Source organism: Python bivittatus, unplaced genomic scaffold, assembly GCF_059951505.1.
Source record: "Python bivittatus isolate LINGU-HERP-01145 unplaced genomic scaffold, Pbiv_v1 ctg000590_np1212, whole genome shotgun sequence".
In the NCBI taxonomy this organism is placed as follows: Eukaryota; Metazoa; Chordata; class Lepidosauria; order Squamata; family Pythonidae; genus Python; species Python bivittatus.
Genome location: NW_028277086.1, coordinates 7363768 through 7378122, shown reverse-complemented (window position 1 = coordinate 7378122; position 14355 = coordinate 7363768). Strand labels below are relative to the sequence as shown.

General features: G+C 40.8%; 1 protein-coding gene across 1 annotated transcript in view; it reads left to right on the top strand.

The window, feature by feature from the left end:
• Window positions 1-12744, top strand: part of LOC112541123 (solute carrier family 2, facilitated glucose transporter member 5-like) — a 35207-nt gene extending 22463 nt beyond the window's left edge. The window contains exons 7-14 of the mRNA XM_088149266.1: window positions 785-937; window positions 1976-2101; window positions 4568-4755; window positions 7950-8060; window positions 9248-9349; window positions 11642-11717; window positions 11833-11960; window positions 12550-12744. Coding sequence (XP_088005392.1) covers window positions 785-937; window positions 1976-2101; window positions 4568-4755; window positions 7950-8060; window positions 9248-9349; window positions 11642-11717; window positions 11833-11960; window positions 12550-12744 — 1079 coding nt within the window. The remainder of the gene's footprint in view (window positions 1-784; window positions 938-1975; window positions 2102-4567; window positions 4756-7949; window positions 8061-9247; window positions 9350-11641; window positions 11718-11832; window positions 11961-12549) is intronic.
• Window positions 12745-14355: the final 1611 nt, after the last annotated feature.

Here is a 14355-nt window from a genome sequence, read left to right as displayed (position 1 = left end):
GTCACCAATTCAACTTGACCTCAAATTTGAACCTCTCTACTTCTTTTTGGCTAGTATATAAAATTAATAACTGGCTCACAGAATTAGACTTTTGAATTTTAAAAAGAGGATGTTGCCAATAAATAAAGTATCTTAGCAGAATTGAATGACATTTGCAAGCAAAGGTATGCCTTATGAACCTGTGCCTCTTACCAAATGAATATTTTTGAGGGTCCTCCAGGTTAGTGATTTGAAAACATCAACCAATATTTTTGTGTGTGTGTGTATGTGTGCATAGGCAACAGTTGTGAGCATTTCAGAAGGGATTATGTAATAGGACTTTTTTTTTTCCCCAGGCCCCATGGATTTCAACAAAACTCCTTCAAGGTTCTTGCCTGTGGGAGAAAGATTACTAACCACTACAACAATGTTGTGATACATTATGTATTTCAATAGCTTTCTTAGAATTTTTACAGAATCCAATTTTCAGCCAAATCCAACTTCTGAAATTTCAATCCTTTTTTAGGGCAGACCTAGTTCCCTTATGTAAAGCAAGTAGTAATGCAGATGCCATAACTTTGTGTCCAATGCAGGGTGCCAATAGATTTTGAATTGGTTGTTTCTCATGCACATTGAACAGGATTAAATAGTATTTTGTAGCGCCCTTCCAGGAATGTCTTAGGGATAGGAGAAGTTGCCAGGTCTGGCCAGTGGACATTTTATATATCATGCATCTGTTCATACATTTCTGTGCACAATGTAGCTTGCATGCTGTGAATTATCCTTTGCTTTCTTTTCCAACCAGGTTTAATTTTTAGTATTGTTCCCTTATATCTGGGTGAAATAGCCCCAAGGAACCACAGAGGAGGCCTTATTTTGCTACCCCATTTCTATCTAACTATTGGTGTCCTGTTGGCTCAGATACTTGCTGTAAAAGAACTCCTAGGAAACTCGCAAGGTGATTTGAAGAAATGAATAGATAAGTGGTTTGTTGTGAACATAGATCAATAAAGTTTGTAATTAAACCCATAAAATCTAATACTATCAATACATACAGAAGAAGATCATGAAATCACAAGTACCAAAGAACAAACAATGCCCCATTTTACTGGCATTAGTTTAGCAGGGACCCCAAGAGGAACTTGGAATCATCCTTGCTGCTGCCACTCCTGCAGTTCCTCTGTACCCCCTTTCTTGGTCTCAGGTTTCCTACTATTCACATTTTTCTCAGCAGACTGCCTTATAAACATTGCTCTGTAGAGAAGCTGCTTTGGTCAGCAGGCACAGGAGGACCATCAATCTTAGGAACAATGGTACTGTTTTGCACTTGAGTGTTGAGCTGGAGGTGGGTGGGATGGGAACTGGCCCCAATTAATGGCCTGCTGTTGTTGGGTAGCAGTAGTGGTAGAATTGTATTAGACTGATATCCCACTTTATATTCAGGAGTTCAAGGTGGCCTACGTAGCATTCCCTCCTCCCATTTTTTCCCCAGAATAATCTTGTGGAATAGGTTGAGCACAGAAAGCTCCCAAGTGAGCTTCTGTGGCCAAGGGTGGATTAGAACCTGGATAACCCTGCTTCTAGCTGGGTACTTTATCCATTACACCACAGTGGCTCTCAGTAGTACTATTTGCTCTGAAAGTGGCCCATCGACTCAATAATAAGAACAGTGTGATCCAAGTAAAAGTGGTGTTTAAAGGGAAAACTGACCTCTCTTTGTGCTGCCTATTACCAAAAACAAACAAACCAACATACCCCAACAAATATGGACAGTTATGATTTCTCCTCCAGTTCCACATGGGCATAGCTGGCCCCTAAGGAGAAGGCAGCAAATTGAAGTGGAGAAGCATAAATGCTTTCCAGTATTTGCAAATGATGAATCCATGCAAGCCCTAACCTCTCAATTTACAGAAGTCCCTTTTTTGCTTGTAGTAGATCAAGTTGTCACCACCATTTCCTTGCTGACTCTGTGTTGCTGTTGAATGTTCTGGTGCAGGTTGGCCTATACTCATGGGTCTTGCGGGGTTTGCACCCTTGGTTCAAGTGTTTCTACTGCCGTTCATACCTGAAAGTCCAAGGTACTTAATGATTTTTAAGAAAAATGAACTGCAAGCAAGAAAAGGTAAAGAGCTCTAAGATGAACATCATACATAGTGGGGGTAAATCTATTAGTGAGAAGGGTAGTGAAAAAGATGTACCTTTGGCTTTTGTCATGAAGTCTCAGGTAGATGTATTGTCGAAGGCTTTCACGGCCGGCATACAATGGCTGGTGTGGGTCTTCCGGGCTGTGTGGCCGTGTTCTGGAAGTTTTGTTTCCTAACATTTCGTCAGCATCTGTGACTGGCATCTTCAGAGGGCAGGAGCACAGACAGGAGCAGTTCTCTCTGTACCCAGGATGATGTGACCCTTTTGTGGGTATTTATAGAGATCTGGCATGATCCCTCATGGATCGTGCCAATCGGATCTGCGAAACCCAAATCCTAAACTCTGAACTTAACCACCTTAATTGGGTCCTACAAGCAAATGGCTACTCCAAGAATGAAATAAAAAGAGCCATCAAACCAAGAAAACAACATGCGACTGAAGAAGAAAAACAGCCACCCACCAACAAACTTTCTGATGGGGTGAGATTTGACCATGGAACCAATCAGGCTTAGGAAATTCCCTTGCAGTTCTGTTAATTCTCATTCTGATTGTGGAAAGAGAAGTTTAGAAGTTCCAGTAGAAGAGAATATGTAGCTCAGGGTGGAACTGTAGAGTCCTTGGGGTTCTTTGAGCTTGGTTTTTTCTTGAAGATGTTTCATTACCAGACTAGGTAACATCTTCAGTGCTAGAAGGGAGCGGGGTTTGCTCCCTGTTTATACACAGTAGCTTGCTCTGTCAGTGTTAGATGAGGTGTTGTTTTTTTTCTTGGAAGTTCCTACATTAGGCTGTTGTTTACTGCTTGATTATTTGTCTGACCTGGTAGTTCCTTGATTAGGGTATTGTTTACTGTTTAATTGTTTGTCTGGTATTAATCCTGGTGTTAACCTCTGCTTATCTGGGTGTTGATTGCTGGTGAGAAGGTGTTATGGTCTTTTTGTTTCCTTTTTATTGTCTCTTTTGAATGGTGTGTAAATGTTGTTAATCTCCATATGCCTGGCACAGACACATAGAGATGTACACACCATTCAAAAGAAACAATAACCAGGCAAACAAAGAAACAAACCAGACAAAAAATCAAGCAGTAAATAACAGTCTAATCTATAGGTACGTCTAAGGGGGCTGGGGGGAAAGAAACCTCCAACACTGACAGGCCAAACCATTGTATATAAACAGAGAGCAAGCTCCACTCCCTTCTAGCACTACAGATGTTACCTAGTCAGGTAATGAAACATCTGCAAGAAAACAACCAAGCTCAGAGAACCCCAAGGACTCTACAGTTTAGAAGTTCTTTAAAAGAAAAAGAGATCCTGGCTAGAAATCAGGCACAAAACATATATAGCACACTAAGCCATTAATAGGGTATTAGAATACATTAACAATACAATATTTTAGATGTGGTATGCTATCAGAATGGTATCTACAGTCCACCTTCCTTTAAGTTGTCAGAGAGGAGAGGTGTTACATTATGCCATTCCCCCATGTACAGGGTTTTACTTGACTTCCAAACTCTTCCTTCCATACATGGGAGCATGACATAATGTAACACCTCTCTTCTCTGACAGCTTAAGGGAAGGTGGACTGTAGATACCATTCTGATGGAACATCCAGAGATCCCTTCTTGTGCTACTAAGTACCAGGACCTAAATAACTCTTAAAGTTAATACATTGTATATAGTCATCTGAAGTGTAAAGGTTTGTCAGTTCAGTTCTGGGGAGAAGGTTTGAACCCCAAGGTTGAACTTCTGACTACCCTTGCCTGGTGAGTCCCAATACCAGTTATGTGGAGTCTCTTGGTGTTCAATGTAACACTGAGATTTGCTGGTTATTCATGACTTGTAACATATCCACCTGTATTTTATTATTATGTCTTTCTTTCTTTCTTTCTTTCTTTCTTTCTTTCTTTCTTTCTTTCTTTCTTTCTTTCTTTCTTTCTTTCTTTCTTTCTTTCTTTCTTTCTTTCTTTCTTTCTCCCTTTATTGTTTATATCATTTTAAATCTATATTTGTATCAGTATATTTGATTTTTTAAAATTATAATAGTAATAAATAAAAAAGAAAGAAAGGAAAAGAGAATTTTTGAAGCAGTTCACACTGATGAAATGCAATACTATCTTGGACTAACTGTGGTCATAAGATAGACTAATGGTGTACACAGGACCATCCACTGGGAGATCAAGGGAAACCATGCTAACTTCTGGGTTAGTTAACGTGGCCATTTAATTGATATTAATGTTCACATTGCTGTCTAAGTCTGAAGGAAGCAGTTAAGAATGGGGCACAATTAGGGCTGAATTGTGGAAAAGACACAAGGAGGTCTTATGCTAGAACCTCCCTCTCAAACCTGGCTCTAGTAACACAATTGTGTGGGTTATCTGAATGACTTTCTCTTTCCTTTTCCCAATGCAAAGGCTTTTTCCTCCCCTTTTTTCCCCCTCCCCATTCAGTCCTGAAGTCGCTGAGGCAGACAGATGATGTGGAAGACGAAATTGAAGAGATGCATCAGGAGGACCTTGCTGAGGCTAATCACAAAGACATGACTCCACTGAGACTAATCCGGACTCCAAGTCTGCGGTGGCAGGTCATCACTACAGTTATTCTTATGGGTGGTTCACAGCTCAGTGGTATAAGTATGGTGAGTAAGGCATAAGTAGTTTGAAGAAACATTACAAATTGCTTGAGAAGGAACACATATGTGTACATACACATGTTGGGAGAAAGACTATTCCTATTTTGTCCTTCCCTGAAATTACATGGCCAGGAACCATACAATGCAACTCCATACCTCTAATTAAACACCACCAACACTGATGTCTCTGGCTTTTTTCACCCTCCCTGTCCCCAAACAATTCTGTCTGGAACACACATTCCATTCCATGTTCAGTCCCAAATTCAGCTCATGTGCAGGCAAAACACGTATAATATGACCTATGGTTTCTATCTGGCACAGACTACCCCAAAACAACTGTTCCATGCATGAAACAGTTCATACACGGAACATTTTGCACAACTCTAAACGGAAGATATATTTGTACTGCTGGACATCTGCCATGTCATGACCGTTCCCAGTCATTTTGGGACGAACTTCGTTTTAATTGTCCCACTTTTATTGTTATCTTGATTTGTGGTAAATTGCTTTAGTGTTTTTTATGGAAAGTTTTTTTTTTTATTTTAAAATTTTATTTTTGTTGTTGTAGTTTTATTCTATATACCAGTCTGGGCTCTCCTGGAAAGAAGAGTATTGTACAATAAAATGTTATAATAATAATAGATTAACAATTACCAATTGTATTTGCCCATCTTCACTGAAGCCCATCTGAACCTGCAGAAGAGGGAAAAAAGATATATATTAGGGTTAGATTTAGCATAGGAGTTGTCAGTAGGCCTATGTCAAGGTAAGGAGGAGAAGTGATTCTGCTTAACCAGACATTTCTCTCCTCCAGTCCAATAACTGATTGAAAGAGTCAAAAAAGGCTTCTACGCATATAGTATATATGCAGAAACTCATATAGTATATATGAAACTCATATAGTATGTATAGAAATACATATAGTAGATATACAGTTACTGAAATGGCTGGACGAGAGACTTGGAGCAATAAGGAGGAAAACCACAGAGAATATTTGTTTCACTTTTGGAAGTAGAGGGCACATGTCACTTTCTGAAGCAGCTTCAAAGGTTGTTTTGCTTGAGCCCCCATCAGTGAATATCCTTTTGAAGCTTTGCATATCATAAGGTTTACCTACCCAAACTTTTGGTAGAGAATTCTGAACCCCACTCTGAACCTGTATTTATCTCATGTGTGTAAGTTTTTAAAGATGAGGCAGGTAACCTACAATCAATGAATCATAACATTGGAAGAGATCTTAGAGATCAGTGAGACCAATTGACTTCTCAGCGTAGGCTCCACTGGATCATCTCCAGTAAATGAACATCTAATCCAGTGTTGTCCAAACTTGGCCACTTTAAGATGAGTGGATTTCAACTCCCAGAATTCCCCAGCCAGCATGGCTGGCTGGGGAATTCTGGGAGTTGAAGTCCACTCATCTTAAAGTGGCCAAGTTTGGACAACACTGATCTAGTCTTTGAAGACCTCTAGAGAAGGAAGACTTATCATGTCATCCTGTTGCAATTAGCTGACAACTCGTACAGTCAGAAAGTTCCTCTGGATGTCTAGCCTAAATCTCCATCTTTGTTTTAACCCATTCGTCCTGATCTTTCCCCCTGGGGCAATAAAAATAATTCTACTTTTTAAAGTTTTAGGACTCTATTCCAATCCAACCTTTTGGCAGTATTTCTTGTGGCTTTTAGTGAAATTTCAGGAGCCCTTTGCAAGCAAACAGTTCAGACTTCTCACAAAAATGATGTATCTATTTTCTGGCAGCTGAGAAAGAATATATCAGAGATAATAAGAAAAGGGTTTCAGAAAAACAGAAAAAGAACTGATGGAAACAGATTTTTTTCTTCCCAGTCCACAACTGGCATGCAATATGGCCTCCAAAAAATTTATCTAATGGGAATGTAGCTTCATTTTAAAAGAGTTTATTTACCTCTTAGGAATTTCAGCACAATGTATAGTTTTTTTAAAGGAATTATTCTTCATAATACCATAGCACTCTGTTTCCCTTGGTGCAATTGAAATAATGTTAGTTCATTACAGTATTTATTATCTGAACTCATATTTTATTCATCTGTTTATTTTTATACCATTTATACCTCACCCGCTTTAAACAAACTCATTACCATTTAATCCATAGGACACTCAGGGAATTTGTCCAGTATAAAGTAGAAACAATTATTTAAAAGGTACACAATAAAACTGCTAAAATTTCTAGCAGCACTTCAAGGACCTAGTCCAAGAAAAAGATTCCTTTCTTGGCCGTGCTATATTCTATACCTTTGGGGCAACTCTGAAGAAAGCCCTTTCTGTGTTCCATGTAAACAGATTCAGAAAGTGGGTCATCTTTCAGAGGAACTCTCCTGACCATCTCAGGATTGAGAAAGTTTCATGCCAGGAGCCCACTCCAATCACATGTTAAAGTTAAAGGTGGGGAAGAAACCCAGTATGACAACATCATCTCACATTTTTCATCCACTTTCCATTAATATGACAGAACTGGGTCGAGAGACACACGGGGGCAACAGGAATCTGTGATTGTACTGTTGATCTCAAAGCAGATTTTGGCAGGAGAGAAAATGAGGGTCCAGTTAGTTGAATGAGTTTTACCTCTTGCTCCTCCCATCACGGACAAGTGTGTGTGTGTGTGTGTGTGTGTGTACAGTTTTAGTTATGTGATTTATGATTTATCCTTGTTAGATTGCTAGGGCAGTCCAACTCTGACAGATCTTATTATTTAGAGAATCTGAATCTGGAGAATTTAGGAGAAAAAACATTGAAGGTGTCCCCCTCCTCCTGCCCAGTCTTGTGCCCTTCAATTGCATGGAGTATATGACTTACAGAATTCCCACCTAGTGTAGTTGTTGGCTGACCATCCTGGAAAACATAGTCCAGCATATCCGGGTGAGGAAAATGAAACTCTTTATTGATGATTTTTTTTTTTTAAAGAAACTTCTATATAAAGGCAGCTCATTCCAAGCTCCAATAAAGGATGTTTTAGTGTCTCAAGCTTCTGGATCAGTAGTAGGCCATTGTGGCACTTGAAACCCTGGTTCCTAGTATCCTTCAGCCATGATCCTATTTCTTAAAGAGGTTCACTGATTATCCACGTTAGCGAAGGTTTCCCACCCCTGTTCTGGATCACCAGTAGTTGTTTTTTTTTTTTCATTTCATTTCCCTAAGACTTTTATATTGCTTTGGTCTGCTTTCAGGCATACTTTTATACAGAACGAATATTTTTGACTATGAAGATGAGAAGCAGCCTCATGAAGTATTTTAATTCTGCGGCCATCATTGTTATCGCCTCCCCTGTTCTAGTAGCGGTAAGAAACTACCTCCTCTCTTCTTTTGAAATTTAAGTTGGGAGTGGTAAATTGTAGCCCTTGGCTTCATGCATAATCCAGTCTCTGGAACTTTCCATATCAGTCTGTCCAAATTCAATAGGAAAATGCAGCAGTTTAGTGGTATAATTTTCCAGGATTTGGGGTTTGTTTGTTTGTTTGTTTGTTTAATTGGAGGAAATAAGAAACACAGGGATTCCTTTTTTCTTCTCTCTCTCTTCTCCAAAGCCCAATTTAATAATAAAATGGTATACAGTGGTACCTCGGGTCACGAACGCTTCTGTTCACGACCAATTCGGGTCACGAACAGCACCGTTCGCAAAATTTTGCTTCCGTTTGCGAACTCCACATCGGGTGATGAACAGGATCCGCTGCCATTTTCCCTGCCGTGACACGTGGTTGTGGCTTCCTGTAGGGAGGGGGACTCTCCCTCCAAACAATAACTGCCTCCCCACCCGCCTTCCTGTCCTCCACGCCTCAAGCAAGGTTAGCGTTCTCTCTCTTCATAGTGTATTGTACTGTACTTTGTGTCATATTTTTGTGGTTTTTAAAAAAAAATACATATGGTTCAGAATGGATTAACTGTAATTACATTGAACCTTATGGGGAAATTTGATTCGGGTCGCGACCAATTTGGGTCGCAACCAGAGTCACGGAACAAATTAAGTTCGTGAACCGAGGTACCACTGTATTGTGCCATTGTGACTGTAGCAGCTTCTTTTGAAAGAACTTAAGAATGGCAGTTTTAGAAGGACTTGTTAAGTATTCTGCATGAGAAGACTTTGTAGGATGGATCTTCCCAGCCTGGGTCCTTCCAGTTGTTGTGAATTACAACTCTCATTAGTCCTGACAGCTGGCAAGTCTGGCTGGAATTGTGGAGCACATTGTTTAATGGCTTCCTTAGGATTGGGGAAAACATTACTGGAGTCATACAGTTTGCCTAGTTTCATTGTGCCAGCATCATGTCCTTCATGGCCTGTGGATGAACTCATCCTCAGGTCCAGAAGAATATTTGCCTGACTCAGCCTAAGGCAACTTTTGATGGTCCTATCAGATACTGAGTAGGCTATTTGGACAACACAACGTTGGGAGAGCCTGTCTTTCAATTCACTGTCCTATGATGAGATTTTTTCCCCCCTCATACACTTTCTTCCCTTCATGTTCTCTAGATGTACTTGGTTGATTCTGTGGGACGGCGAGTCCTTCTCCTTGTGGGTTTTGGAGTTTGTAGCATCACCTCTGTTTTGTTAACCGTGTCACTTGAACTGCAGGTGTGTAATTTGGAACATCAAGCGTGGGGAGAAATAAAGAGCTGAACATCAGCCAAGGGGCTTTTTTCACAATCTGTGCCAAGGAGTTTCCTGTGCCCCTTCCAGGTCAAAAAGCTAACTATTTCCTACTTATCTAGGAACAAAGCTATTTTCAGGTGGCTGACCTGCCTATGGAATGGTCAGATAAGAGACAGTATAGCCCACAGAGAGATAGTGAGTGGAGTGAGAGACTCAGAAGAGACCCTCCCTAGTTTCTCAGGGTGTATAGGGGATGGCTAGGGGGAGAATAGTACTTTCATACTTGCAATATTGATGTCGGCCTTGAGGGGTAAACTAGATAGGAATCACAACCAGATGAGCTAATTCTATGTTATTGTAAAGCTACATTGACAGAATCTTGCAAGTATGAAAGTACAAATCTTTTCCCTCCTCCCTGTCTCTTTTACAGCCTGAGAAACTAGGGAGGATCTCTTCTGAGCCTCTTGCCCCACCCACTATGCAGCTGCAGGCTATGCTGTCTCTTATCTGACTGTTCCCTTGGCAGTGTCTCTTCACCCCATCTCCCAAGGTCTTTCCCACATACCATTACACAATGGCTCATTCACACAGCCCAGAGGATGCCCTTTCCTCCTGTTCTCAGGATGGAAGGAAACCATAAGAATCTGGAAAGTGCTGCTTCTACCACACCTCCAACAGAATCCAGCAGAGTTGTTGCCTTCTGTTGACAGAGATGGTGATGGTGCTATCCAACAAGGGTGGAGTTAAAAAAAAGGGCAGAGAAGCGAAAAGGAGCAGGGAAGGAAAAGATCTGCTCTTGGCCTGGATGCTTGGCAGTGGGGAAGAAAAACAGGCAGACAAACAGATAAGGAAAAGAATGAAGCTGAGAAGACAAGCTAGGTGAGATCAGTATGGTGGGAGCTTAGTGATGGGAATAGTGACCTTGTGAAATATTGGGTTTTAGCCTTGTACAAGATCAATATTCACCAGACCTAGTCCTTGGGAAAAAGACAAAAAGAAGCAAAGGATAAGTTACACGAGAAAGGCATCTGGTCTCTGTGGCAATCACAGTTAGAATGGTCACAGAGGCACAGAGTCTTGCAGCTGGAAGAGGCCATTCCTGCAGTAAGCCAATTAGATTTGCAGGTCACCAACCTTCTGAGGACTCCTCCTCCCCATTACATTGACAGTTCACCTAGGAAGTCTTGTTCTTTTTTTCCAATGAGAAACACAAGCTTCTTGCTGGATCACCTTGCTCCAGCCTCAGCCTACTTCAGCAGCAGGCTGGCTCCTGAGATGAAGGCTTTAATGTGAGGCCATGGTAAGTGGGCTGCCTTGCAACCAGGATAAAGGGGGCTGTGTGAATGAGCCCTAAATGAGAAAGAAATCCTGCTGAAATTTAGCTTATCGCTATGTTAAAATGACTCTATTAATTGCCACAGACAAGCAGGTTTTTTTATTATTATTCTTTTATTTTCTGCCTCATTTACAAGCTGTTTTCCTTCAGTGAAAAGTTGCTGTTGTTGTTTTTAATGAGTGGAAGATCTCATTGGCCTGTTTTTTCAGACACCTAACACTCCCCCTTTGCATATTTCACCATTTACAAATCTCTCCAACCCTCTGCAATCTCCCACAGTCTGATCTGGAAAGATCCTATAGAAGGCCTCCTGATACTCTCCCTTGAGCTGGAATGGGAGCTTGGGAAATCAGGGAGGCTGCAGACCACAGAAGGGAGGAGTTCCTAATGGAAGATGGGACATCAGCATTCAAACATACACCCCTTGGCCACCTTGTAACTTAGGCAAATGAAAGAACCCAGTAAGAATATCATTGAACCTTTACTCTCAGCAATGGTGATGAAGCTCTTTCATTTTCTGGTTCAACGGGAGTGGAATGGAGGGGGGAAATCCAACAAATGAATGCAGAAGTTTAAACATCCACCCATATTCTGTTTAAAATCCTCTGGGGGATGAGCAAGGAGCAATGCATATTCCCACTTGTAGCTGTTTCCCAAGAAATGTACAAGAATGTTATATTGCAATTCTAGACATTTTACATTGCCTCTGGCACCTACTGGATCTTTGGACAAGCTGGGCAATGGAGAACAGGACAGCAGTGGTTTAAAAGGTATACCCGAGACCAGTATATCTCAACCTTGGCAGCTTAAGCTGAATTCCCCAGCCATGCAATTCCACACAAAGTTGCCAAGGTGGCGAAACACTGCCCTAGGCCATCAAAGTCATCTGCTGAGCTCACCAGTACCACCACTGAAATATGTTCACCTTCCTCCCACAGAATACAATTAATGAAATGTCGTATTTCAGCTCCCTTATGATAATCTTATTCATTGCTGCACACAACATTGGACCGGGTAAGTACTTCAGTGGATCCGGGTCCTCTGGGTGAAGTTCAAGATCCAAATAGGAGAAATCAGTTTGTCACTGAAAAGTGACTCCTCATTCCTTCCCTCCCTTTTCTTCACCAAGGCCCACTTCCAAATGTACTTACATCAGAGATGTTCTCTCAGTCTTGCCGATCTTCAGCCTTTGTGATTTCCGGCTTTGTGTTCTGGACCACAAGCCTCCTCACAGGATTAATATTCTTCTACATAGAGGTGAGTGACTTTGAAGACCCGCTTGCTGGAAACACCATCATTGGCATATTTCAAGCCTATCCATGAAGCTGTGTACAAAAAACATTTGTGGGACATCTGCAGTTTTCAGATGCTCTCTTGAATCTTGTCGCCAAAAAGTTTCCACTGGTCCAGCAGAACCAATCTTGTTTTAGTTTACAACTTTTTCACCATGGTGTCGGGGGGGGGGGGGGGACTTTCTGGCAAGGATTGGCAGCTGCATCAGACAGACTTGATGCTGTAAGAGGCCAGACATGATCGAGCACAGCTCTATGCTCTGGTAATTATATTTTACTCTGTGCAGGGGAAGAGGGACAGAGAACTAAAGAAGCTTTCTCTCTACCTGGAACTGTGAATGGCAATCCATAGAAGATGCAGATGGGAGCTGTTGATCCCATCCAGAGCAGCTTCTACTTGTATCCTTGGCAGTAGGGGCCAGAACAAGACCCTCATGGACCAGATAGGCTAACATGGAAGAACAAGAAAGATGCTCAGAAGGATGTTTATGTGATAGATTGCTTTTCTTCCTCCTTCCTTCTCTGAATTTCCACATATGCTTTTCCATTTTCAGGACAAAATTGAGGAGTACAGCTTTCTCATCTTCTGGCCAATCTGTGCAGGAACCTTTGTTTACGTCTTCAGAATAATCCCTGAGACCAAGAAGCGAACTTATATTGATATCAAAAGAGTCATTTCAGTCCAAATTACCAGGAAGTTCCGTCTCAAGGAGTTCAAAGGAAAGAAGCGTGTCAAAAGACATGTCTGAATTCTTTCTTCCCTCCCTCCCTCCCTCCCTCCCTCCCTCCCTCCCTCCCTCCCTCCCTAAAAAGAGAATCCTGCTTATCCTTAATCTGTCTTCACTTGTTGACATAAAGATAAATGGAGTTTCCTTCTGGTCCGGAGACACCATTTCTGCTCATATTTTGACTTATATTTGCTAATATGTACCCCCCATTTCCTAAAGTTAGATTCCTTTCAAAAAATGCTTCAGTTTTTCTACTTTATTCTTGGGAACCTTGCAGATGTCTTCTGGGTTCTCGTTTTGGAGGTGCTTTGAGCTTCTTTCAATGTTGTGACCTTGGCTGAGGGGTACTACTATTGTCTTCTGAAAAATCTCTCTCCATTACACTTCAGCCTCTCTGACTGCTTGTTCTTCCTTCTATGAAAAAGCTCAGTGAATGCAGTTCCCTTCTTGATGTCTTCCCTTGAGATTCAGTTGAGGTTTAGGGGGTTAAAGAAACTGCAGAACACAAAGAGAGAATTCTACAATGAAAGGTATAATGTTCATGGAAAAAGGCAGGAGATAAACACACAGACACAGACACCCTTCTTGAAATGGGTGAGACTAGTGCAGGACAATATATATACAAATATATATATTTGTATATATATTTCCCCCTTTATACATACATACATGCATACATATATATATTCCCTTTATACATACATACATGCATACATATATATATATATATTCCCATTATACATACATACATGCATACTTATATATATATATATATTCCCGTTATACATACATACATGCATACATATATATATATATATTCCCGTTATACATATACATATACATATACATATACATACATACATACATATATATATATATATATATATATATATATATATATATGGTGAGACTAGTGCAGGACTATATATACAAATATATATATATATATACACATATATATTTGTCCTGCAGTAGTCTCACCCATTTCAGGGAGAGGGGTGTCTGTGTTTTTAACAAATCCTCAGACATAAAATGGACTGTAGGATTAAAATCTAGCTCCAGAGGATAGACCAGTGTTTTTTTCAAACTTGGCAACTAAGATGTGTGGACTTCTATGGCAGTGTTGGCTTGGGAATTGAAGTCCATGCATTTTAAAGTTGCCAAGTCTGAAAAATACTGTAGTAGAAGTTTTACTTCTGGATGTTGATTTAGCTGATTTTCTCTTTGCAGCTGATTTTTAGGCAAAGAAGGATTTGAAATCTGCTTTCCCATTGGCTGAAGTGCTATCCATCCATCCCTGAGCTGCACAAAATTAAACCAGCATTACATTTGCTGACCCCCCCTGACAACCCTTCTCGTGTCTTTATAGCCTCCATTCTGGAATCCTTCTTCATGTTCCGGCAAGCTCTCAGCCTCAGCCTCAGCTCATTCCCAAACCCCTCTGTGGTCTGGAAGGAGGCTCCAATATTTCTTGCGGGGTGGGGTGGTGGGGCAGACAATAGACACATTTGAAACTTTGAGAACATGCTACAGGAACTCTCACAAAATGACTGTCATGGAGGCTATAACAATTTAGCAGAAGACAAACGGCAATAAACAACTATAAATCTCTCTCTAGAAACTCAACCAACA